General features: G+C 40.9%; 1 protein-coding gene and 1 long non-coding RNA gene across 6 annotated transcripts in view; both read right to left on the reverse strand.

Annotated features, from left to right (window-relative positions):
* Nucleotides 1-25,252, reverse strand: part of PHACTR2 (phosphatase and actin regulator 2) — a 132,905-nt gene that overhangs the window by 45,274 nt on the left and 62,379 nt on the right. For all 4 annotated transcript variants that reach the window (XM_032682591.1, XM_032682593.1, XM_032682592.1 and 1 more), the window contains exon 2: nucleotides 1,121-1,288. In XM_032682591.1, coding sequence (XP_032538482.1) covers nucleotides 1,121-1,288 — 168 coding nt within the window. The remainder of the gene's footprint in view (nucleotides 1-1,120; nucleotides 1,289-25,252) is intronic.
* LOC116784221 lies at nucleotides 13,470-15,767 on the reverse strand. 2 transcript variants are annotated; one of them, XR_004355997.1, is made up of 3 exons: nucleotides 15,675-15,767; nucleotides 14,157-14,305; nucleotides 13,470-13,726 (listed from the first exon to the last, which is right to left on the reverse strand). It is a non-coding gene; the product is annotated as an uncharacterized LOC116784221 (long non-coding RNA). The 2 variants fall into 2 exon arrangements; XR_004355998.1 differs by lacking the exon at nucleotides 15,675-15,767 and adding an exon at nucleotides 14,479-14,967.

Below are 25,252 nucleotides of genomic sequence, written 5' to 3' on the forward strand. Positions count from 1 at the left end.
ACAGACTTTCTGAGATGGAGCATGGAAAATATGTTGATAAAGGAAAAAAATTCCAACCATCGTTCCCACAGCAGCACAGATACTAACATCTAACATCTAAACCTCCATTATTTTTTTTATTTTTGTGGTATTTGCTGTTTATGAACATCTTTCAGTTGCTCATAAGACAAAAAGCACTCCAAGATATATGGCCTGGCAAGGCTGTAGCAAGAACCTATTTTAAAAAGCCTATTGAAAACCCAGAGAAAGCTATAAGAGTTCTTTCCAACAGCCTACATTCTGTCTTAGAAGAAAACTCATTCTTCAGCTGCATACAGACTTATCAAGTTGTAGCCCTGTTAAGAGAACAGGCAATAAATGAGGATCATCATGCTCTCTCCCACAGTCTCAGGCCAGGAAATCGGCTTCCTGCATATAAGATGCACATACACATACACACAGCCCCCGTTTGGTAATGTAAATACATCTCTGATGGAGTAGTCTGAGGAAGAGGATATCCTGTAGAATTTTTATTTTGTATGGATGTCTTCCCATTTCTCTCTCAAGTCAAATAAGCAAGTTTCTTCTCCTGTGTCAGTAAGCACGCAACAAGGGGCAACTTGCCACGTAAACGTGTCATCGCAGCCTCCACTGGTCTATTTCCTCAAGAAATACAGGGAAAACTAATTTTTTCCTCCCTGAAATTACCATCTGAGGCAGGATGAATGCAATCCAAACTACTTTTCATTTTAAATTCCAGCCTCACATGAAGCACATACACAATCATAGGTGACCTCACACACAGTTTAAAAGCAAATTGCTATCTTGAGGGATCACATCATCATAAACAAGATCAGCAAATTAAGTACTAGCAAGTAACTAAGGAGGCATTTTTGAAAAAGCTGATCTTAATTTCTTTGTGCTTAATTTCCTCCTTCTGTAAAAGAAACAGGAACACATATTTTGCCTTGGTATTATAAGAATTAATGTGTCATTCTTGTAAGACTGCCAAGGATCAAACTGTTCTTTTACATGTAAAATATCATGCCTAAATAATCCCTGCCACCTAACAAGCTCAAAGAGCTCTGCAAAACCATCATAGCATTTCCTACTATTTGCCACCAAAGGGCCATAGACATACCTGCTGACGTTTCCCTGAATTTGTCACTTGTCTTCTTCTTCCGCCATTTCCAAGGTTTAAAGATTTTGCCAATGTTGGAGAGTTTGCCCTTCCTCTTGAAGGGGGGAGTTTGGGATCCTGGGGCTGGTCCTTCTGAGTTAGCAATTGAAGCCTTGTCCAAACCATCAACTGTATAAAGAAGAAAAGTAAGGGTAACTGAAAGATGGAAAACAAAATGGTACCCATAAACTAAACACCTCCACTGTCAGATTGCAACAAGCTGTGTGTGTATCTGTGTGGCTTTTTTCCTGTTCCAGAAGTGAGCCAAGGGGCATCTGATCTCAGCCTGTGGTCACCAGCCAGTCCCCACCCCAGCTTGCCCTGGGCTTCACTGCTTCTCAGGATCTCAAGTGCAGCTGTCCAGAACTTGCTTCTTGTGATCTGGCACATTTGCACAGTCCTGTGGTTTTCCATCACTACTGGAGAATTTCTTTCAACATATATTTGGGTGACTTTCTCCCTATCCTTGGTAAAGTTGAATAACTAGCTATCATCATACAGAAAACAGAACCCTTGTAATGTGAAAACATAAACTATTTTTGGGATGAAATGATTCCTTTCTTAAACAAGCTCTAAAGTTAGCTGTTCTGGCAGTGGAATGGAAACAGGTCTGTTCGATATCCCTGGTAATCAGTCATTCACAGTGCAGCCTGCCATGAGTCAGGCTTCTTATTAACAAAATGTATTTAACAATAAGCTTTTGAACTGTACATAGAATTTAAAGAAGGATTACTTTTCTGCAAAAACATACTGATTGATATGAAAGCCAATTTTATCATCAATGGTTGTAACATCAAGTTTTGTGAACCAAATTAAGGCTCATTGCACAATATGCCATAGCATACAGTTAAAATAAATTTCCTGGATATTTTTGAGACATCTACTATCATTTATTTCTATTTAAGAACTAGGGTTTCTTAGAGTGTTCCACTTGTAGTCCTGCAAACACTTCAAATGTCCTGAATTTTACTCATGTGAGCACTGAAGTAACTGCAATTACTCACAGACATTAAATTAATAATGGGCTTAACTGTTTGTGGCATACAGGCACTGTAATTGCTTTCATTCATTTAAACATTCTCATTATAGTCAATTCAGAACAGAGTTGATGCTACTCTGAACAGTAGTAATGATAATCAGAGATCATTAAATCAGAAATTCTATTGAAAGAAAGAAGTATCACTGTTCCCATTTTACAGATGGAAAATATGAGGCACAGAATTGCTAAGTGCTTAATTCTGTGTTTGCCAAATGGCTTCCTGAATCCTGGTCCTGTGTCCTAGCTGCTAAAAAGATATATATTCAGCCACATAACATCATGGTGCAATCAAATTCTGTTTCTCAGACAAATGGCATTTAATGAGTCCTATATTTGTCCTAGGCTTTAGATTGATCCAGGATGCTAGAAAAAAAAAATCTTTTCTATGAGAAAGCTGATGTAATGCAAACAGAGTCCAAGGAACTTTATTTCCAGTGTTTTGAAACAAAGTATGGGAAGAAAGATCCATTGTATAACCTCACTGAAGTCTATGAAGTTAAAATCAGAGATAAATTTGTATGAGAACAATAGCATTTAAATCAATAAATATGAACAAGTTATGCCATAAAATTTAACAAATTTTGTACTGCCTGAGAGATGAAAAACTTCCCCAGGATAAATTACTGTTAGTCAGATACAACAGGGTTTAAAGCTTTTCTTACCCAGCTTAGGGTATTTTCTGGTCCATAACACGAAGAAAAGATAGAAGGAAGGCATGCAAATGGATTTCGAATGTAAACTAGCAAGATTTTGCTAAGGACTCGGCTATGTTTACCCCTTGCAGGAGTACAAAATCCCAGCTTCCTCACTTGTGTGCCCTAGACAACAAGTCAATCTTTAGGGCGGTTTGAGCTAAAACTCCTTTAAAATGAACCAGCTGCCCCCCTACACACCCTGAGAAGCCAGGAGAGAGGTGAGGGATGAGGAGAACACCAAAGGTAGTGAGCAGCTCTGTAGAAAGAGAGAAGCATAAGACACCAGAAGGAGCCCTGCAGGGATGCCTTGCCTGAAATGAGGGATTGCACTTTTGTCTGGGCTTACAGACACTGCCTATGGAGTGCAGTCCCCTGTGGAATACAGAAGCCTCTGCTGGAAACTATGGATCTAAGGGAGAAGTACATTTACTTGAAGGGTACTTACAAAAGACAAGAGAGCAAAATTTGTCCCGGCAATTCCAGTTGACATAAGAAGGAACGAGGGCCACAGCTTGCAACCAGGAAGAGTCAGGTGAGAGGTAAGAAAAACACTTCCAGGAGGTGGGTGGTACAGAACTGGAACAGGTCCTGGGAGGCTTTGGAGGCTCAACCAGGCAAGCCTCGAAAGCTCTTTCTGGGGCTGACCTCACCTACTCTTTGGAACAGTCCTGCTCTGAGTGAGGGCCTGGACCAAGTGACCTCCTGAGGTCCCTCCCAGTCAAGATTCCTATGGGTGCTAAGGGATGCGGACAGACATGGTTTCTCTGTGAAATCCACACTAGTAAACCCAAACAATCAGAAGTGAAGTGGTGAAGAAAAGAGACTAGGATCAGCTGGCTGTAGAGTTCTGTCCTGGGACAGCAGCCAAGCATTATCTCACTGGTAGAAGCAGTCTATCAGCTCAAAACCCATGTTCTTGCCTCTGATGGCTTAAAAAGGCTGGGCTATTGGTGTGAAGAGCCTGCATCCCAGTGATAGACAGCACAGTCTTACAAACACTATAACACCAATATTTTCAAATCCTTCTGAGTCATGGAGTGTAGTGTATTGCAGGCAACCACTTCCACAAAAGCCTCATCTAGATTTCTTCCTCCTGTGTCTACCAGCAGAAATGGAGGAGGATTAGGGCTCCAACAGCTCCCCACAGAGACATATGGATTTGCATCAGTCCCTGCTCTGCCCTCTGCTGAAAACATAACTCCAAAATAATGACCCTAGCTACAGAAATCTGTCTGCTTCAAATGAGCTAAGACGTGAAACTCATGGGGAATAATTCTGCTCAGAAAGACTGAAACTTCTGAAAACAGACTTCAACATTAATTACTTCTGACAATAAAAGATGAGGAGTTGATTTATAAAGCAAGTTCAACAAATGCTCACAATTGGGAATTTACTAATCTACTGGCACCTTGTAGCAGTTCCTTCATTTGAAAAAAGGACCCAAATATGTATCTAGCAAGGAGGAATAAGCATAGCCAAGTATCACAGACTGATTTCAGAAATAATGTAAGATAAAGTAACATTTCCAGGAAAAAGAACTTATTTATATTCAAAAGCACATATATTACATATATTACAAGTATATTCATAAGGTAGTACATTTTACCAATTAATAAACTACTTAGAAAAAAACACGCAATTTCAACAATAATGTTTCAGAGCATTTATGGAAAAATCTGTACAAAAGCTATTGCTCTTCTTCCTTGAAACATTCAGCAGGAAATTGATGTTTAAGATTTACACTATTTGCTTTATAGGTCATGTACTACTTAAGAATAAAGCAGTGTATTTTTCACCTCAGATTTTTCACCTCAGAGAGCTTATCTACATTCTATTAATCATTATAAATGTTACACATATTCATTGAGATGAAAAGAAACAACTTCTCACCACAAGGAGCCTGGTCACTTGTGTTATTCTTTATTTTTACAGTGTCTTGAAGTCATTCTTTCTTCCCACCATCTCCAAAAAGCCAATGAGTCCTTCATTGCCTTCATTAAACTTCATTATTAAGTTAGACAGTAGGACTTTTGACTGTACTACCTACATTGTTTATCCAGTCCTTTGCCCTAAGTGAAGATTTTACAGCTGAAGGATAAAACGCGTACACAAGGATAAGAAGAAGTCCATGAATCGTGTATGTTGATGTAACACAAAGAGGAGATCTTGTTGTAAAAGACCAACAGCAATGGCAACGGAGACGCCGAAAAGCCAAATCATGCCGCATGAGCCATGAGTTAGATGATTAGTTTAATTATATTATTCTTGTCATAGAGACTCTGGAGATCCTGGAGTAAAAAACACTTAGGATTACATAGAAGAAAAGAAATAAGGCAGAATTTAGGTGCGTATGTCAAAGTTTTGCTATTAGGAGCCTGAGAAATTCTCATCAGATGCTCCCTGACTCTGAAGGTACAGGTGCCATTAAAACTATCTGAAGTCTCTGCTTTTCTGTATGCAAACTGCATCCTATACTGAAATTTCACAGCAGAGTGGTTCTGGTGATGAAGGCAGTCTGGGAAGTTTCTTCCTCTGCACCTTTCTTCCTGATCCTAAAAAAATTTGCCATCCCTTCAGTTGTAAAAATACAGCTGTTCATTGGGCTTCATTGCAAGTAGATCTCTGACTGATCCAGACCAAAAAGGCCTCCCCCTTTCCCTTTTTAAAAAGTTATTTTAAATCTGAGCTTTTTTAGTGATCAAGTCTTCAGCACAGTCCTACAAACACTTGCAGTGTCACGGTTGGGCGAGGAGCTGCTGCACAGGGCAGGAGCTGGGGACTGAACTGGGGAGACAGCATAAAGAAGCTCTGCAGTTGCAGCCAGGGTAGCAGGACATTCCAGCCATGGACCCAACAGTGCTGCACAGCCAGGCATGTGCCTGAACCTGGATGAGCCCACAAAATAAAGCATGCTTTTGCCTAGAGCATTCACAGGGTAGGTGGAAGACTTGGGGGTTTCCCCCTTCCTGAATAAATAGTGTTGAAAGGTATTACCCTTCACTTGAATCTGACACTAAAAAAGAAGTATTACAGGATTGTAATGCTATTAAACCTTATGAACAGTTACTCAGAAGTGTTTTTTCAGAAGTATTCCTTTCTTCTGTCTTTCCACTCACCAGCACCCTTCTACAGAACTGATCTAACCCTGCTGGAGCACTGGGATATACGCTTAAGGGATTCTTCTACCATCAGGGTTGCTAAGTACAAGACGGTACCAGCAGAGCTACAAGTTCTCTTTCCCCTCTGTACTGCACCTTTCATGCTGCATTTCCTTCTCCCACCCACATCTCCCAAGGCTCACCCACCTGCACTGCAATTCTGCTCTGGATCCTTGTCATACAGCAAGGTGTAGAATGGCCAGATGAAGGAAAGGTCTGCCTCCAGCCCCTCCTCCTCCTCATCGCTGGACAATACAACCAAGAGGGAAAAAGGCACAGAGTCAAGCGCTCCACTGATATCAAGGCACTAAGGTAGCATTGGCACCTAATACTTTCACTAGCACTGGTTCTCTTGCAGTATTACCATGGTATCACCACACTACCCTTAAAGCGTGTGAGAAAAACCTTTTTGTCCTGTGAGAATACAGGTGACTCAGGGTATTGCCACATCTAACCATACATGAATTGAGAAATGCAACAGAAGATGCCATGGCCCCAGTTAAAAGCTACCTTATATGTGGATTTGGATCTGATTTCTGTGCTTATTAACTACCAGTTAGCTAGGACAGTTATTTTTTTCTTTTCCTTTCAATGCACCTTGCTGCCTTGCAGAGATGTGCTGCAAAAGTCATCTTGGTTTACTGAGACCTCAAAACCTCTTCTTAAAGTGCTATGAAATTCTATACTGTCTTGCCAAAGGGCACAGAGTTGGAAGTCATGGTTTTTATGCCAGCAAAATCAACATGTTTATGCAGCTGCATATTATCCCCAGTTAGCAACAAGAACAATAAGTCATCAACTTGCTAGAGAGTATGATAAGCTGCTTATTGTTAGAACTTATTGGCAAAATTCAAGATACTGCATGGTAAAATGTTTGATGTGGTCATTAAAAATCGGAAGTCATTCTGACACTAAAAATGTCATTTTCAGTATGGATCTCAAATTCTGTAATGTTCTATCTGTTTTTCCTGACCAGAAACAGATAGAAAGATGGGTCTTTTTTCTTTTTCCCATTTTTGTTTTGTGGTTTGGGGTTTTTTTTCGTTTTGTGTTTTGGTTTGGTTTTTTTTAAATCTACTTGGAAGGGGAAAAGTGCAGCTAATCCCCAGTGGATAAACTGGCAAATGGAAGAGCTATAATCTACCTCCAAGCAGCACAATGACTTGGCATCTGCATGCTTGTGCCTTGCCATACATCTGGAGTTTAACTTTGGAGAAGCTGTCATGAGCTAATTGACTTGATTGTGTTTTAATTAAATGAAAGGAAAAAGCTGAAGTTCAAATGTAGGCAGCTGAAACGTAGTTTCCATATGGAACTGACAATATCGCAAAATGTTAATTGGACCTCCTGCTGGCAATGAGCTAAACAGGCTGGATAGAGGCTACTTCATAGGGAGGATAGCTGCTGCCCTGAAACAGCCAGAGGGAATCCTCCTGGAAAAACTACAGCAGGGATGAATATGACTGCCTGCATACCTCCAGGTTTCTACAAGGATACACACACAAATGCCTTTTGGGTTGTTGGAGTCATACTTGGATCAGCAGTGCCAAATATTCCAGAAAGGGCTTTGGGAGCCCAAACCCTGTAACTCCCATATCTCCACAAGCAAAATTACCTCGCTGCGGAAAGTCAATCACCACAAGGGTGAAAAATTCATCTCAAAAGGCCATATTCTGTTCTGCCCCTGTGATGAGCCACTACCTAAGCTTTGAAAAAAAATTAAAAAAAAAGGTACTTACAAGGGAATGAGGGAAACCTGTGCTTCTCCTGAAAGCAATAGCATGGATGCCCAGGGGTCCATGTTTCAGACAAAAACCACGTGGCTCAGAGGGATGCTCAGTCACACTGTCCTCTTCTACAGTGTGCAGAGGAGGAATATGACCAGAATCCCAAACAATGATGCATTTATTCTAGTTCTCACTCTCTCACCTGCACACCTGGGATTAACTGGCTGAGGGCCTGGAAAAGCTTATTTAGCTATCTGTCTCTCAGGCAGGCTGCCCCAGCCCTGCAAGACATTGATCCCCAGCAAGCAAGGGGGGATCTTACCTTGGCCTCCCACTACCTTTCACAAGACACATGACCTAAACCAGAGTTAACTTTAGGGCTTGAGACATGCTTGCTGCATCACTAGGGTAAAGCACAAAGAAACTCTTTGCTTTAGAGTTATCTTAAGTGTTGCTCTTTTTTTTTTTTTTTCCTAATATAATACCCACATCAGCTTAAGTGCAGTTGGGCAGTTTGTCGAGTTACAGGCTATCACATTAGTTACCACATGTTGTCTCTTGCTAATGCAACCCAAATGCAGATAACACACTTGTAACCTGCAGCTTCACTGTTACTTCACAGTACACTGTTACTTCACAGTTTTCACTCCCACTGGGTTAATTCTAAAGAAAATAAAAAAAGGAAAGTTATGGTTGTAGAGCACTCTGTAGAGACACTGGAAATGCCACAGGCAATACAGCCAGTCAGGGCTATCCAGCCTTACTAAATTACACTTCTCATGCAGGAACCTGCACAGAGCTCTTTTCTGCTACACCTACACTGGCACATGAGCTGGGCGGGTTCTACAGCACAGTAAGCACTGCAGTTATACCACCTCTCTTCTCATCTATTTTTTGACTCAGAACACATTAGGGATTCGCTTCAGGTCTGAATAAAATTAAGGGTATTACCTTATGTCTGCAATATGCCCAAAAGCATGTGTTTGTAAATTAATTATTTAGACTTTGGCATCATGCAGTCCTTATTAGAACACCTACACAACTTCTTCCTTCTCTTCAATGAAATGTTAACTTCCATCCTTTTAGCTTTCTACAGAAGTAAGCAAATGCTCAGCCATTCTGTTACAGAAGTTTGAAAGTGATCTGGCTGAAAACCTTGCTACCTCCTCTGTAACCCTGAACACAGGCCCAACCAGAGGGAAAAGGATCACAGGTTTAATGCAGGCTGTTTATTCCTTCTTTTCTCAACCTCAATACTTGAGCAAAAAGTAGCAAATGGAAAGTTTCCAGACAGTTACATTTTCCAGATATATGAAACATCAGGTCAAAGGTCAAAGCAACTCCTCCACAAAAACAGGGAAAAAAAAAATCCAGGCACAGTAACAGACGTGGGACAAAAAACAGCTAAAAGCAGTATAAATAAAAAAGCAACCAAACTACTTTGAACAGTTGAACACTGAAAATGAACACTTCTTCTGTTATTAAGGGATATTGTAATATTAAGAGATATATCTCCTTGGAGGTCAAATAGTACGTATTTCCATTTATAGTTTAATTATTTAATTTTTTTTTTATAATTTTGTAATTTCGTGTAAAAGTAAGATGCATGTACATATCTTATTAAGTTCTGTAATGATATATTCACTGGCTAAAGGACCCAGTTGCTGATCCTTCTCTGATGCCTTTCAGACACCCCTCCAATACAGCTGGAAACATGGGAGGCATTTCCCTGCAGGTCCCTGGCTATGTCTCCAGAAGCCATTGCGACTACCGGCGGAGGCAGCATGGAGGTATAGTTTTATAGAGATGCTGCCCATACAAGTGGGCTTCCAGTCATCTCAGCATGTGTTTTCACACCACCATGGTGGAAATATCAGCTGAACAACCAACCATGCTGGTAACCATTTGTAAGGCTGCACCTTATCACCACAGGGAGACAAAAGAAAAACCACCTTTTGCCTGGGCTTTTAAAACTGAGTTAGGTCCTACTACTGACATCAGAGGGCCAGGCAAATGAATTTGCTGACCAGACTGGGCTGGATAGTGTGCCACTGAGCTGGGGCAGGAAGAGAACAGAAGTGAATGGGAGAGAAGTCTGAGAAGAGAGGGAGACTTCTGCTAGGAAGCGATTACCCGAGCTCACCACCAGTGGGTGCAAAAGATGCTCTGACCCCTTCACCATATCCAGTCCTAAAGTAAAGACCACATGAAGTGCTAACATCATCAGCTATTCTCCTCTTCAACAGGAAGGGAAGGAGGTACACATCTCCCTATTCCATCCTATCCCACTCTATCTCATTCCAGACTACCCAGCACCCTTGCTAAATACAAGGGTTCATTCTGTATGAACATTACACGGTTTTACCTTTATTATTACTATCTTGAACCAAATCTTTCACAATTAACATTGTGTTTACACATCTGAAAGCAGGTTTAGTTTTGTGGACTCCCATCCCAGTGCTTCCCTGCTCTTAAGTATTATGACAAGGAGCTTCTGATCTACAAATAACAGAATGTTTATTTGCCCAAAGCCTTAGGAGCAATTTGATCAGTCATGTAATTAAATCCCTGGGACGGGACAGCCCAGAGCTCACTGTGCTGCCTTTGAAGAGCAACGTTTTCTTCTGTACTGGCACCACTTCAACACCTTTTTTCTAGTACAGGAAACAGCATATTGCACTTGTCCAAATGCGTGTAAGGCAAACCCAAAGCAAACAGTCTCTGTTTATGACCTTGCTGGCCCCAGAACCCCACCAGGGAGGTCAAGGCTTTTTAAACCCAACTAGCAAATTTCTGATTGTTGCTGTCATTGCAAATGTTTGTACAGGCTTTTAACTCTGCCGCCTTTGTAGAGAAAACTGTTTATTTTTAAGTTCAGTTTTTAGCTGTCTTTAAAATGTTTGTCTTTGTTGCTAGATACCAGCTTGGATAAACAATAATAATAAAACTCCAAAATGCTCAGAAGAACCTATTAATGATTACATACAGTTCCTCTCAGTCAAAATGCCAACTTGCCAACTCTAAAACCACAGCCTGTAAAAATCATTCATATCATTCTATGCCTACAATATCACAATTCTGAATACAACCTAAGTCATCTTCTCTGCTATGAGGAAATGGGAGTTGCCAAGTTGCAGCTGACTTTTATTCCGCATCATGTTTCATCGCTCTCTGCGTCCCCAGCCACACTGCAAACAGCTGTTCTATTCCCTGAATCTTGTTCTTTACTAGCAACAAGGTGGGGAAAATCAGGCGCAAGCTGACATATTTGTCAGTCTAGTTGCCCTTCCTTTGCCAATTTAAACTTGGATGCTCAGGGGCAAGTAAAAGGACAGATCTGTGTGAATCCCAAAGATAGGATTCAGTTATACTGAAAAGGAGAGTGTGGTCCTTTTCCTACACAATCAAGAAACAGTAATTCTGTCATGCAAGCTGATGGCACCACAAATCACTACAGCAAAACCCAGTGGAATTGTAGTACCATCTTCATGTAGGCTTGAAGGTTGTATTCATACATATTTTGGACTTCAATTTTTCCATGGAATCAGTGTTTATGGAAGTGATGCACTGGTAAACAAAAAACTTTAGTTGGAACAAATTACAAATGAGAAAATTGTTGCCCTTCAGCTCACTGCACTGGGATGCTGTGTTGGAGCCTGCCTGTTCACAGTGCACCCCAAGGGTGCAGATGCTTGTGGAGGTAGGGTTTGAAACCAGGATCCTACCTCCATGTGGGAGAGCCAGCAGTGCTCTCCCTTTAGGTCCAGGCACCAGCCCAGGACTAACCAAAGCTCGAAGTCCTCCTGGAAGGGAAAAGGGCTAATAAAAAAGGGGCTTGTTGAAGCTTCCAATGGGCAGTTGTCATCTTGTTATCAGACAAGGCACTGAGAACACGTTCCGCTCTCCCAGCAGATTCCTTCCCTAGGGGAAAACATCTACTCTGTAAGAGCATCGTCAACATGACAGGTACATAATTGATACCTTCATTTCCCCACTTGCTTGTTTCATGCTGTATTTGAGGTTCCTACTTCTCCTTGCTTTCTGTTAATAATGAATGACTGTATTATCCTGCTGCTTAAGAGGGCTGGCCATAGATCAAGACCTCTTCGTAACAAGAGCAGTACCAAAAAAAACCAGAAAGACCATTCCTGCTTCAGTTCTAAGTATAAAATGGAAGAGAACAGCTTGAACAACAGATTTCTGATTTTCATTGCCACCTGTTCAGCTGTTGCATTTTTTAAATTTTTTAGCTATCCACAAGTTCCTGTGATTTTGTTTGCATGTCCCTTCCTAACTTCCTCTCATTCAGACACTGACATTAAGCAATAATAAAACATATCTTTGTTGTCTGTAGGCTAAAATAAAGCACCAACTTGAACTTTTATGTGCCAGTTTAAACTGAATTGCTTTAGCTGGAGTTGGATGAACACCCCTTAAGCTGGAAAGCAATAAACAACAGAAAAAATACCAGACTCCATCTCCTCCCCACCAATGTGTTTCAGTGCTACACTATCACAGGGCCTAACAATACTCATACAGTACTTCAGCACACATGTAAGAGTTCACATACAATAAGAGTTTCAAAAGGTGCCAGAGGAGATGCCTGTTTGCATGATGGGGGAAATCCAAGACCACCCAGTTATGCCAGCACACACCACTGCACTGCTGACCATTGTGGTTCTAAGGACAGTTAAGAGTTAACAGTCACTGTAGACCAGTGAGAAATTTTAAGCCTTCCAGCTACCATTAAGATGCTTTCAGGCTGATTGTCAATCAGACAATATATTGATTTGTTTACTTTGTACAAAACCCAATACAGACAACAAGAATAATTTAGCCTATTTTAGCCAAATTAATGCTGACATCGGTCACTCCCACAGTATGGAATGACACACTTCACTGTATTTTGTGTTTCCTTTAAGACTGTCTTTAAACCCTTAAAAAATTTAGTTTTCATTTTAAAAATCTTTTTATTATTCCTTTTTACTTTAGAGGTAAACCAGGCTATATGACTCTTGAGTAACTACAAGCCAGCATACAAACGTGTTTACAAATGTAAACACGGACATGAATTACTTTAAAAACTGAATGAAATTGAAGCCATTCTCGCAATTGTTAGGATTTCATTAATTTTACTATTACTAAATTCTGTGGTATTTTTATGAGTGCCATCACCATGTTGATGCAGGTGAATTGAACATGAAAGCTTAATATTTAGCCATGTGCTTAAAAGTATATAATAACCTGATTAAAATAAAAAAGGTGGTGCAAAAAACCTGAATATGACTGGCAAGCCCTGGAACTATTGCTAGCAACTCCAAGCAGCACTGGAAATTCAAAATTCTCCTAAGTAAAGTGTGTACAGCATCAGTTTTCACCAAATTCATCTTTGGCATTATTTAAGCTCTGTAAAGCTTTCTTTTTTAAACTACTACCAAATGTTTTCCTAGAGAGGGAACATTATGTGACTGAGTGCTCCCATGCTTCCAGCAGTCCCTGGGAAAGCGAGCCATTTCTTAGGAAAGCCCACAGGAATACTTCAGAAATTCCTGCTGGCAGTTTCTGCCTGTCTCAACTGTTTCTCATCCTCTCATCCCAGGCCTTCTGCAAATTGCACAGCAACTGATGCACCCAACAAGGGAGACAAAGGGATATTTATATGTTTATTTAATAATGAATCAATGTGTGGACATAGTCTCCCACAAAGTAACGAGCAAACACTGCTTCCACTGGTGATATTTCTACAGGGGTCTTTCTCTGAGGATTTGCCCAGAAGTGGGCAGCCCATCCTGGCAGCCAGGGCTTGCTTGGGTCTCTGCTCTTTCCACTCAGCGCCCCTCAAAATGGCATCGCTGCAGGGATCCGAGGAGGAAAAGGAAAGCAGAGATCTCACAGATGATGGATGATCTTGTCTGCATGCTGGTGGGTGCAGAGGGAATACTGGAGCCCTGGGTAAGCAAACAGGAGTCAAACTCAGTCCCCGTGCCCTTCTGCAAGGCACATGCCAGTGCTACTCTGACATTATGGTTTGAAGCCTGTTCAGCTCCAATCAAAGAAGCAGAGTGCCCTCCTGCAATCCCCACCAATTTACCTCCCCCAGAAAATACCTCCTGAAAAATTCTCCTTGTCATACTGAACAAAGGTTAATAATTATTCTTTCAAAGAGTGCCTTCAAGCAGCTCACAAACAAATGACGGCAACTTTGCCAAGCTTAGGGGAGCGGTTTTGACATTTTGTAAATGAAAAGAAGTGATAAAGGGTTCAGTCATTTTTCTTGACTTGAAAAAGGTTTGTAATTTCCCTTAAACCTCCCTCCCACTCCTGCTAACATTCAACTACTTGGCACACATATTAAACATTTTTAGACCCTATGCTCACTTTTCACTCCAGCTGGATGCTGAAGTCTGGGAGAGAGTGGTAATTCTCACCCCAGGAGAGACCCAAAAAGGGACTGGTGCATTACACCACAGCTCCTTGCCCTGGGCAGGCATTGCCTTTCACTGGCTGTGCTCATACGAGGAAAAAACCTGAAATCATGATGAAACATAGAGAGGACACAATAAGCAAAACAGAAGATTTCCATAATCGGTAGGAGATTTTCTGCATAATAATACAAAAGCATAATACAAGGAATGTAGGTAAGCACAACAGCACAGCCTGACTCAGGTTTAAAAAAAATTGCTAGAAGAGAAACACTAACCTTCACTGAGTATTTTCTTGTTCTAGAAGGAATAAAATTAAACTAAATCAAGTGTTAACTGGCTCTTTTTTTTAAAACTCCTGTATAGGATTAGGAATAACATACTAAACTTGAACAGCATAGGTATGCAAGATGTATCCAACTCAGTTTTTTTGATAAACCTTATGACATTTTATGTATTTAGGAACAGTGGTCACTGGGAACCAGTTGTATAAGAATTTTCACTTAAACCACAACTCTTCAGTGTCCTGTTTGTGAACACATATATAGCCCATATCAAAAGGGCTGCAAGCAGCCTTGGCATTTTCAAGGCTGCCTTATAGTGTTCAGATGGGCATCAGCATGAAGAGGAGCAGCCTGGCCAAGCATCCAGCTGGTGATCCACTGCAAATTAGCCCTTACCAAAGCGGTTCAGCAATGCTGGACCAGTCAACTAAAGGGACAGGTCCACGGATTATGTCAAGGTCCCAGGGGAAATGTGATCCTATTTCTGGTAACACCAGCTCTGAAGAGAATGAAGATTGTTCTGATGTCATCTCAAAGCTTCCAATCCAAACAGCTCCATTACCAACACTGCCTTCTCACTTCAGTCAACCTCTACACTAACTTCAAACTTCTGTCTTTTAAACCACTTGGGAAGCAAAGGTTTGAGTGGACTTTTAATTATCTTTCATCCCAACACAGACTTCTAAAGTATAATTGAATTTTGTGGGAAGTATAGCTTTGAGAAAAACTAAGGAAAAAAAATAATTAATAACAAGGAAATAAAAAAAAGGATTACTATAGCACATACATTTTCTTCATGCTCAGAGCAAAACAAAAGACTATATGTTAATTTGCTCGTGTGCTAGAAATACCATGGTTTATCACTAATACTACACACTTCTACACAGACCAGTGCTGGAGCAAGGGCCAGCATAAGAACAGGAGCCAGTGGCTAGGAATGTCCCCTGGCAGGAGCGTAGAACTCACCCGGATGCACAGTTCCCTGCCTCAGCAGTGGCAGCATCCTGGGCTGAGCACCTGCTCCCCAGGGAGGCAAATAAGCACAGAAAAACACAAATACAAAATATTAAGTGGCTCTTGTTATTTGTGCAGAGGAAAGTGCCTCATTACTGTAATACTCTGGAGTACACATCCCTACATGCTGGATTAGAAAGGACCTTTGACTCCATATAATGTTTTAATAAACTCACCTATTTCCCAACTAAAACAAGCCAGAGCTTAAAACCCAGAGCTAAATGTATAGTGCTAGAATACTGTCCTCCTTGGTGTGCTTTGGTCAAGCTGTTGAAAAGAATGTAATCTTGATTTTATATGAAGTCATAGTACTTTTTTTGGGCATATCTGGATGTTGTTTTTATAAGTACAAAGCTACTTGCTGGTAGGAACAGGTGAGTAATTAGTGAAAATGCTGGAAGGACTATAACTAAAAAACATTATGTATGTTTTTCTGCAAGGAAAAGTTCTCATCAGTAATTTCACTGACATGCACTTGAATGCAGGTGGCTCTCATTTCAGGCAAATACCAAAACACTGGAGGAAGTCTACAAAACTGAAGGATCCTGTTTACTTCTTATGGCACCTACTCAGAACTAGGGAGGCCCAGAGCAAGTCCCTGCTCTTGAAGGGACTCAACCTACCCCAGACCCTAAACGTACCTTATTCTACTACCAGAGAGCTCTGGGGAGCATTGATCCACCTCTCATCTTCTCTGATGTCCAATGACTTCATGTACTCCAACTGCAAATAGTTGCTACTACCAGAGCTCTGCCTTCTCTATTTTAACTGACACAACAAATATTTTGAAAAATTGTCACAGTTTTCTTGTGCTACAGAAATTTACAGCAAAATGTAACATAAACCATAATCTGACACTAAAAATTTTTGCAAGTATATGTGACTCCACACATACGTGTTTGTCTCAGTGGGACCTCAGCCATAATTCTTGGGTTAGAAAAAAAACCCCATACCTGTAAATTTGTCAGAAAAAAAGCCACCAATATGATACCAACAGTAATTGCATTGAGATAAACTAATGGTTGGCTTTCTCACCTAACCTCATAGCAAGCTACTGGGCTAGAGAGGGCTACTGAAAGTCCTCGTAGAAGACTTTTCACTTTGCTACCCATCTCCTTGAAGGGTCATCTCTTGCACAATGTCAGCATTATCTCAATTTCCCTCCCTTCTCTCTCACCCTGCAAGAAGGACATTTTTTGGTTTGCCTCAAAGCTTCTTCTACCACTCCATATGTTAAAAAAATAAATTAGAAAAAGCCAAAGAAATAAAGAAATACACAAACTAATACAAAATAAACCTCTCTACATTTATAGTTTCCCCTGCATTGACATCTGGATGTGCAAGTAATCACTCAAATCAGAAAGAATGGGCTCCATGCTGGTATTTTTTTAATGAGATTGAACTGCCTAGTCTTTGCTTTTAGGAAATGCCTAATTTAATTAGCAGTGTTGCATCTGTTCTTCCTTTCCTCTCCCCTCAATCTTATGTGGAATTTCCTGCATAAAGAATAAAAAAATTAAACTGAAAGAAAGAAACCTCTGGGCCCATATATACAGAGAATGTAAAAATTCTTAGGGGATTAAAAAAACCTCACCTGTGCCACTAGACACCTCCCTGCTGACAAATGGACACTGGTCTCAGTTCTGCCCTGCTGGTATACATTCCCAAAACAAGCCTTGAGGGAAAAAACCAGGTTGCCAAATATGCTAACCAGTAATGATGTTATCTGCTAAACCACAGGCAGACAGGGGCTGAGGAGGCTGCTCCTCTGCAAAACCAAAAAAAAACTGCTGTGGCAGTGGGATAACTCACTAGCTGTCTTCAGCTGATTCCTTGACTACGGTGAACTCACTTAACAAAACATTTTAATTGTTTTTTTTGGTTCATCTCATCTTCTGGTGATATTTCTCTTCTGTGGTTGAGGAAACCCTGAATGCACTGCAAGCTGAGCAACAGAGAGAGAGATGTTTTCTCTACAAACAGATCCCCTAAGGATGGTTGGTGGAAAGGTACAAACACAAAGATTCTCAGTTTGACTTCGATCATTTGTGCTCCTTTAAGTCCTTGGTCTGTGGCTTTCAGGTCTGACATGCTTCATCTGTAGCAAGGTGGGGGAATAACAATATTTAATTATCACACAAGACCCATCTTCAGGGCTGATTAATGCTCATGGAATAATTCAGAGTTGGGAGACACAAGCCCCTTCCAGAACATGCCAGAGTGATTATCTGTGGCCTTTATTCTTTCATGCCAACAGATTTTGCCGATTTTGTGCTGAAAGGCTGGGAAAGGCTCACACGTTAGCAGGGCTGAGCTGAGGTGGGGTAACTTCTGTCCAAGGGAAGGTGTGCATTTTCAGCCACTGCAGTAATTTCCAAACTAATAATTGATCTATGCAATAGATATCTAGCATGCAGTGCTAGATATCAAATTTTGTGTCCAGCTTCTCCTCATAACTAGAGAAACCTGCTAAGTCCCAAATTTCTGTTAATGGTTTAAAATGTATTGAAAATAATATTTAGCTTTTGGATACCTTCTACTGGCCTAAACCTGTATTCTCACATTTTTTTCATCATTCACAGATGTCAACTACAAAGGTACACTCTTTTTTCCTCTTCTCCTTCAAAAATACACAGTCCTAGAGATCCAATACTGACATTAAATACTTTTTTCTTCAACACATTTTTTATTATACATTTCAAACTAAGCTACAGAGTTTCCAGGTGCATTAAATGTTTCAGAAATATGTCATTTGTCTTGCTGGATCTGGCTGAAATATACCCTCCTCCTCTTCTCCCCCCTTGCCTCTGGTAGCAGGAGGAGAAGTGCAGGGAAGGAAGTTAAGAGAGAGGTGTTGCTGTAAGTGTCCAAGATACTTGTGTTTTCAGTTTCAGGTTTCTCTGAATTCCCCTGTGCTTTTCCAACAAAAACTTTCTTCCTCTCTTCAGAATCATGTTCTCTCCGTAACACGACACAGTTACATGACAGTATTGTCCAACAAAATGTTTTAAAAGCAGAGTGTCACAGTCGCACAATTTCTGCAATGCTTTGTAGTTAACATCTCTTTTTTTTTTCCCCCACTGGCTCATTACTTTCTCCTCCAACTAAAGTATACACTATTTCTGCTTGGTCCTTGTTCTGGCTCTTGGGAAGCTGACTTTATCCACGGTCTTAGTTGTCTACTTTATTGTTCACTCTCTTGCACAGACACAGTCTCATTCATGTCTCACCATCAGGCCTTACGTATTTCTTCCATACCCTATTTTTATGTGTCAAAAGCAGCAATATTTAAGTAAGAATCAATAACAGCATCATTTTTCCAAGAAATTAAATTTGGTGTCTTCTTATAAGAGTCAGACTAGCCTTCTAAAACTTTTCTTCAAGAATGTAAGCACAGGAACTAGTCTGCAATTAGTGCAATTGTTTTAAATCACATATGGATTGTTAACATTAATTATCAATACTAATATTTTCCTTCTATCAATTACTTGAACAATTCATGAGAATAGGAGAATCATGCACGGTGGTATAATGTGTAGGGCAGGAAAACCACTACACCCTTCTCTGTATCAACATAAAAGAGGCCAGATTAGCAGTGCACTAGAACACTGCTTCACATTTTCAGAACAAGAATTTTCTTAGCATCTGTGCCAAAACCAACACTTCCTTCCCTTCAGAAATGCAATAGATCTATAAAACTCCAAGAAACAAACCAGTAATCTTCAGACACATTGAATGAACTTACAGGGAAGGAAATGCACAGACAGTTTTGAATTATTAAGAATGAAATAAATTATAAAACATTATAAATGTGTAATTTAAACATGCCAAATTTCTTGGCAATTGACTGTTTGGGGTTTTTTTTCTTCTCATAAGGACTGCTAGTATCTAAAAATCATTTTCCACCAGCTTGCAGTGACTTTAGGTTGTAATGTGACTCAAATTACTTGATTGTATCCCACTAAATCTGTTCCATAAGCACACAATAAAAGTGTCATTTCTTTGTTGACTCATCCAGGATCTTGGGAAAAAAAGACAGAAAAGAAAGCCCACAGAAGGTTAGTTTTCAGCCTGGGTGACTTTATCTTGCTTGTTGTGACATAAATGCTTCAGGTAAGTTGATCTCTGGGGGTTATAAGCAAGGAAAGCAATTGGGAGAAGAGTCACAAACAGGACCCTCTCTTGCTATTCACAGTCACACCACATTTTTAACTCAGGATGCTACTGTTTGAGTAAACTTCACTGGCTTGGTGTCCAAGCACTAGGAATCTCTGTGTGCCCCTTCAACAGTAGAGGTGAGAGATCTCCAAGCCATGCTGAGGCTCATGAGGCCCTCATAGGCAAACACTGGCTAGGAGTATGTGGGCATCACACTCCCTGTAGTATTTGCAAAAGCTGACTTGGGGCACAGACAGATGTAACCTAGGGCTACATGACTGGGCTCTTCCATGAACTGCTATTCCTTTAGGCATCCGTGCAACAACACACATTGACTTATATTGGTAACTGGGATACATCAGCAGAGGCTGCAGTCTGCTGAGGATGAAGACACAAACACTGGCACATGGTGCTGGCTTCCCAGCTCCTGGTTTGAGAAGGAAGATCAGTGGGGCTCCTGACTGCAGCAGGCTGTGCTGAACTGCAAAGCCTGGCTCCTACAATCACAGAATGTTTTGGTTTGGAAGGGACCTTAAAGATCATCTAGTTCTAACCCCTCTGCCATGGGCAAGAAACCTTCCACATTCTGGCTTCCAGGCTCCCCCTGCTGTAGTTTGTCTCTTCAGCACACCATCCTCTCCAGTGACAGGCTGTCTTCTCATGAAGTTTCCTGGGTATTCAGACCAAATTTCTCTCAAGACAATGCTATTTTAACTTAGTTCATCTGACTACTAAACAGAAGCTGTTACTTTCTGTTGCCTGTCCTTGCTCTACAGCCATGGAGGCAGAAAGCACGAAGAGCCTTGTCTTCCTCATCAGAAAGGGTCAAGCAAAAAACCAATAATTTTAGTGGGCATCAACCATATTGCAAACCCCAGAAATAAAACCAGGGGTGATAAATCCCCAGTCGAGAGTTAACTTTCTGACCTGAGGCTTCAAGCAATAAAGAAAAATTCTTAAGCTTGAAAAACAGTCCCCGTGGGTCTCTGAGTCTTGTCAGCAACGTTTTAAGCTGAAAATGCATATCATAGCAGTGACAACATCAAGTTTCATGGTGTATCACAGTTATTCTTACAGTGCAAATCACCTAGCTAGCTTAAATCAATTAGAGATTGTCATTATTTTTCATGAATTATCTCTAGACTATAAACTATGTGATTTGTTTGCATGAGGAGTAATAGCCCAGGCTTTAAAGCCCAATCAACATCTAAGGCCTCTGCACCATTCTTGGATTTTTACTGGGCAATACATTAAAACATTCAGATTCAGAAAATACAAAAAGAATTAAATAACACTGAAATTATGATGGTCCATCTACCTGACGAGGATTTGCCAACAGTTTGGGCAGAGTGAAGACATCTTGGAACACTAATAAAAAAAGCACATTCTCAGGGGCGAGGAATGCAGGTTGATTTGGAAATAGAACTGGTTTTGCTCACATGGGTTCAAATGTTAGGACAGCTGTATCACAATCTAACTCCACTAAGTAAAACATCACTACAATTCATACGAAACCAATGCGGGAATGAGAGAAGAGAAAGGCAACATAGCCCTTATCTTTTCATATAAAACTTCATTTTCACAAAGATACCATTGACATACGTGTGATATTAACACTCTGATCTGTCAATTAACAAGTGTTATCACAGTTTGATAGTATTATTATAATATTGTATTATACAGTCTCATTTTACTTGCATGCAATCTGACAGCATACCCTAGACTTCCATACAATGATGGATCAGCCACAGATCCTCATTTCTCCCTAGCTTTTCCCCACTTACACTGATCATCACAGCTGTACAAAGCACTGAGAGAACACAAAGATAAATAAGACTTTCCCTTTGGACAGAGACTTTCTTTCCAAGGGTCCAAAAACCAAGTCAAAGACAGAAGAAATTCATATTCCTATGCAGTGGCCTTGTATCAAGCCTTGCAAGAAACTCAAGTCTTAAGTCAAACTTCCTAATAATGAGCCACCATAAGATTAACAGAGGTAATTGCATGGTCTGTGCTGACTGATAGTCCAAAGAACTCTGTGGACTGCAAACAGGCAAGGTTAAATTGATTCACATATTGTAATATTTAAATCCAGAAAAAAGGGGGAAAAACCCCCAAAACCGAGAAGAGAGGATATGCAGTACTGTCACCCATGTGATTTTGGTCAAAGACAGTGAGAAGAAAAAACAGTCCATCTTCACACCCTGCATCACCTGGATGTTCACTGTGACCTTCCCACCTCATTCCTCCTGAACCATTTTGATCATAAGACACTGTAGGAAATGGCACACTCTGGACCCCACTGTGATTTTACATTTACCCAAAAATACACTTGACAGTCTAGGGGTTGTAGAGTTCACATACAAGGCAATATAAATTATTCCATGTCATGCTTTGCCTTAGATTTTATTTTGGGGGCATGAAATAAAATAACAAACCAACCCCCTCACTTATCTGCCTATGTTCCCTGCTCATGGTTTGTACTCGCAGTTTCTTTTTCAGTTTTGCACATATTTTATACGTCAATATTTTCATGTGGCTTGAACCCAGGCCTGACTGAAAGCTTCTCATCAGCCCTGGCGAAACTGAATACTGGCGGCTCAGGGACACAGACAAAACCAAACTGCCTCCTTCCCTGACACACACGTACATCCCGGCTGCTGTCTCAGCAGGAGCACCAGCAGCCAGCCTCACTCTCTGGGATCTGCTGGGGGCAAAATAGACCAGAGCCACTGTTGCCTGTTACTAGAGACATTCTATCATCACCAGCAAACTAACTCCTCTCTTTTTTTCCTATGCCTCGCACTAGCCCTACTAGAATGAAAATCCTTTTGTATCAGAAGAACAACAGGATCAGGAATTCCCCTTGTGCCAACTACAGAAGGCAATGAATGGACACTTCAGAAATTACTTCTCCATATGGGACTGAACGGCAGCTGGTTGGGGTATTTCTGTATATCAGAAATATCTTTCAAGCCACTGTTACAATTTAAATGCAATGGGCAGAAATAAGTTCTGGAAGCAGGCTATTTGCTGAAGTATTTTTAAAAATCTACCAGTGATTGACCCAAGACATTAAGTTCACTCGTTGTTATGTTTTAAAACAATAAACTAAAAAAACAAATCCATATCAGCACTGATTCACAAGTATTTTTCAGCAATGTTACATTTTTTTAAATCTCAAAAAGCATCAGTGTCCAAAATGAATAAAGGATAACTTTAAGGAAAAATATATAAAGAAAGATATAAATGTCTAAGTCTTTTCTATTTTTAACAGGCTGGACTGTGATATGGCTAAAACACTGATGAGGACTTGGGAGCTCTTTGATTTCCTCCTGGCTTTGTCTTAGGTGCTGTCCCACCTCCTTGTGACAAGTTTTCCCATTTAAAACAAGGAATAAGATAAAAAGGACTGGAAAGCATTTTGAAATATGTAACAGAAAACACCACCTAAGAACAAGGCCATATTACTCAGAAGCAGTAAGAAAGCCAAGAAAGAGGATCTGGAAAGGAAGGACAACTGATCCAAAGGGTGGCTCAGACCCAGTGGAGTGGGATCAGTTGTCAGTGGGGCTTAGCACACAGGGCTCAGCAGGAAACAAGATATTCCATGAGCTTTTCATCTGAGGGAAGTATCGGGGTGGTCATCTGAGAAGAGAACCCCCACACAAACCCAGGCAGCTGGCAGGACTCTGCCGCCCTGCCCATGATGACTCCCCAGGAGCCAACTCTGGTTCTCCTCATGGCAGATGAGGAAGCTGATGATTAACACTGCGAACAGGTGATTAACAGCTACCAAACATCAGCACATAAAGATACCTCAGCTGGCATGCCTGACATGAAAGGTCACATACCCTGGCAGCTAAACGAGGAGAATTTCTGGTCATCCTTGAAGTGGCATCAGAGTGAGAAGAGGTGAGACATTGACCTGGAACCTGTTGAGCACTACACCTTTATTTTCACACACATGCAGTCCCTGTGTCGTAGCTGGTCCCCTGTGTCCTTATGAGACCCGTGTTCTGGGCCATGCCTGGTGCAGGCTCAGGTTGCAGCCTTCCCTGCAGTGAGCTGTTGCCGCAGCTGAGGAGCTCTGGCTGGGCCAGCAGCAACTGCTGCAGCCGTGGGGGGCCCCGCTTTGCTCTGGCAGATCACAGAGTATGTGGCAGCACATACATTTTATATTTTATAAACATGCAATACTTAAAAGTGTGCACATTTTTTTCTCCATAAATAGTGATTCATTCTACACGCTCACACTCAGACCCTCATCAACAGCACAAATCAGATTTATGGTGTGGGGAGCTGAAACTTACACCTTCAGCAGTTGCCATTACTTTTCACAGAAACTTCTCAAGAAACACAAGCACCTACTTTTTAAGAGCTCTTGCAGTTCCCGCTGCAGGTAAATCCACAGCTACCCATTCTGTCTGAAAACATGGGCTTTTTATGCCTTTGACTAGGTATCCAAAATGTCCACTCTATCAGCCTGAAGTCTGAGGCAAACTGCATACTTACTTAACCCAAATTCTGGAGCTGTCACAATTGAAGCCCCATCTGACGATACTGGTAGGGTGAAGAAAGTGTTTCCCAAAAACTGAAAAGCCTTGGATGTAAATTTAGTAGCAAATGAAAACAATACACCTTTACATTATACTTATAACTCTTGCATAACTTACAAAAGCATAAAAAAGGGTAGAAAAAAGGAATAGGATTCCCCGTGAAATATTGCGAAGGTTCAGCCTCAAAGGCCCCAACCAAAATACGGAAGATGAAACTCTGCCCAGAATGTCCTTTGTGGCTGTGGACAAGTCATTTAGGGCTTCACATCAAATGGGACTTGACATTTCAGCTCAACAACTCTGCTTTCCATTCTTTCAAGTGCATCAAAACCTGAAATGACCAGCTGACAGGTGTGCTGGGAGTAGCTCACTGCACCTATAAATGCTTTGAAATGTCCTCCTGTAAAGTGCAATGATATCAAAGTTCTTCCACCTTTGAAAATAAAAGTAGCTGGAGGAGAAAAATCAATTTCCTTTTAAAAACTCTTTAGAATTATTACCGTAAGGGCTTTTCTGCACATTCAGATTCATAGTGTTCAGATTCATAGACTGAGTTAGAATGCGGATTCAAATCTATGGCTGAGTATCTCCATGTCCAGCTCTTCAGGAACAGAAGGGCTTGCCCCATAACAGCACCCTCAGTAAGGCTCACAAGTAGGTAGTAATGAAGAATACTACTGGAATAACTTCTCTTACTAGACAAGTCCTGAAATTGCTGAACTGCTAACCAATTAGTTTGTTTGCCAACACCTAGAACTGCTGAAACAAATATTAGTTTTCCACTTCACTACAGGATTACGACAAAGTTGCCTAGTTAAGGAAATGACAATTCCTCTGCACAGACACAGGTGAAGCTGCTATTTCCTTGTCCATGAGCAGGAAATCCCACAAAGCCAAGAGAGATGAAAAGGAGCAGTCTGAGAAACATGTTCACTTCTGACCTATGAGAATCATTTCACCCAGTGCCAAGGTCAACAAACAACAGGATCCTTCCACTGACTGCTTTCATCTCAAGGGGGGAGCTGAGCGGGAAATGG

This window comes from Chiroxiphia lanceolata, chromosome 3 (genome assembly GCF_009829145.1).
Source record: "Chiroxiphia lanceolata isolate bChiLan1 chromosome 3, bChiLan1.pri, whole genome shotgun sequence".
Taxonomy (NCBI): Eukaryota; Metazoa; Chordata; class Aves; order Passeriformes; family Pipridae; genus Chiroxiphia; species Chiroxiphia lanceolata.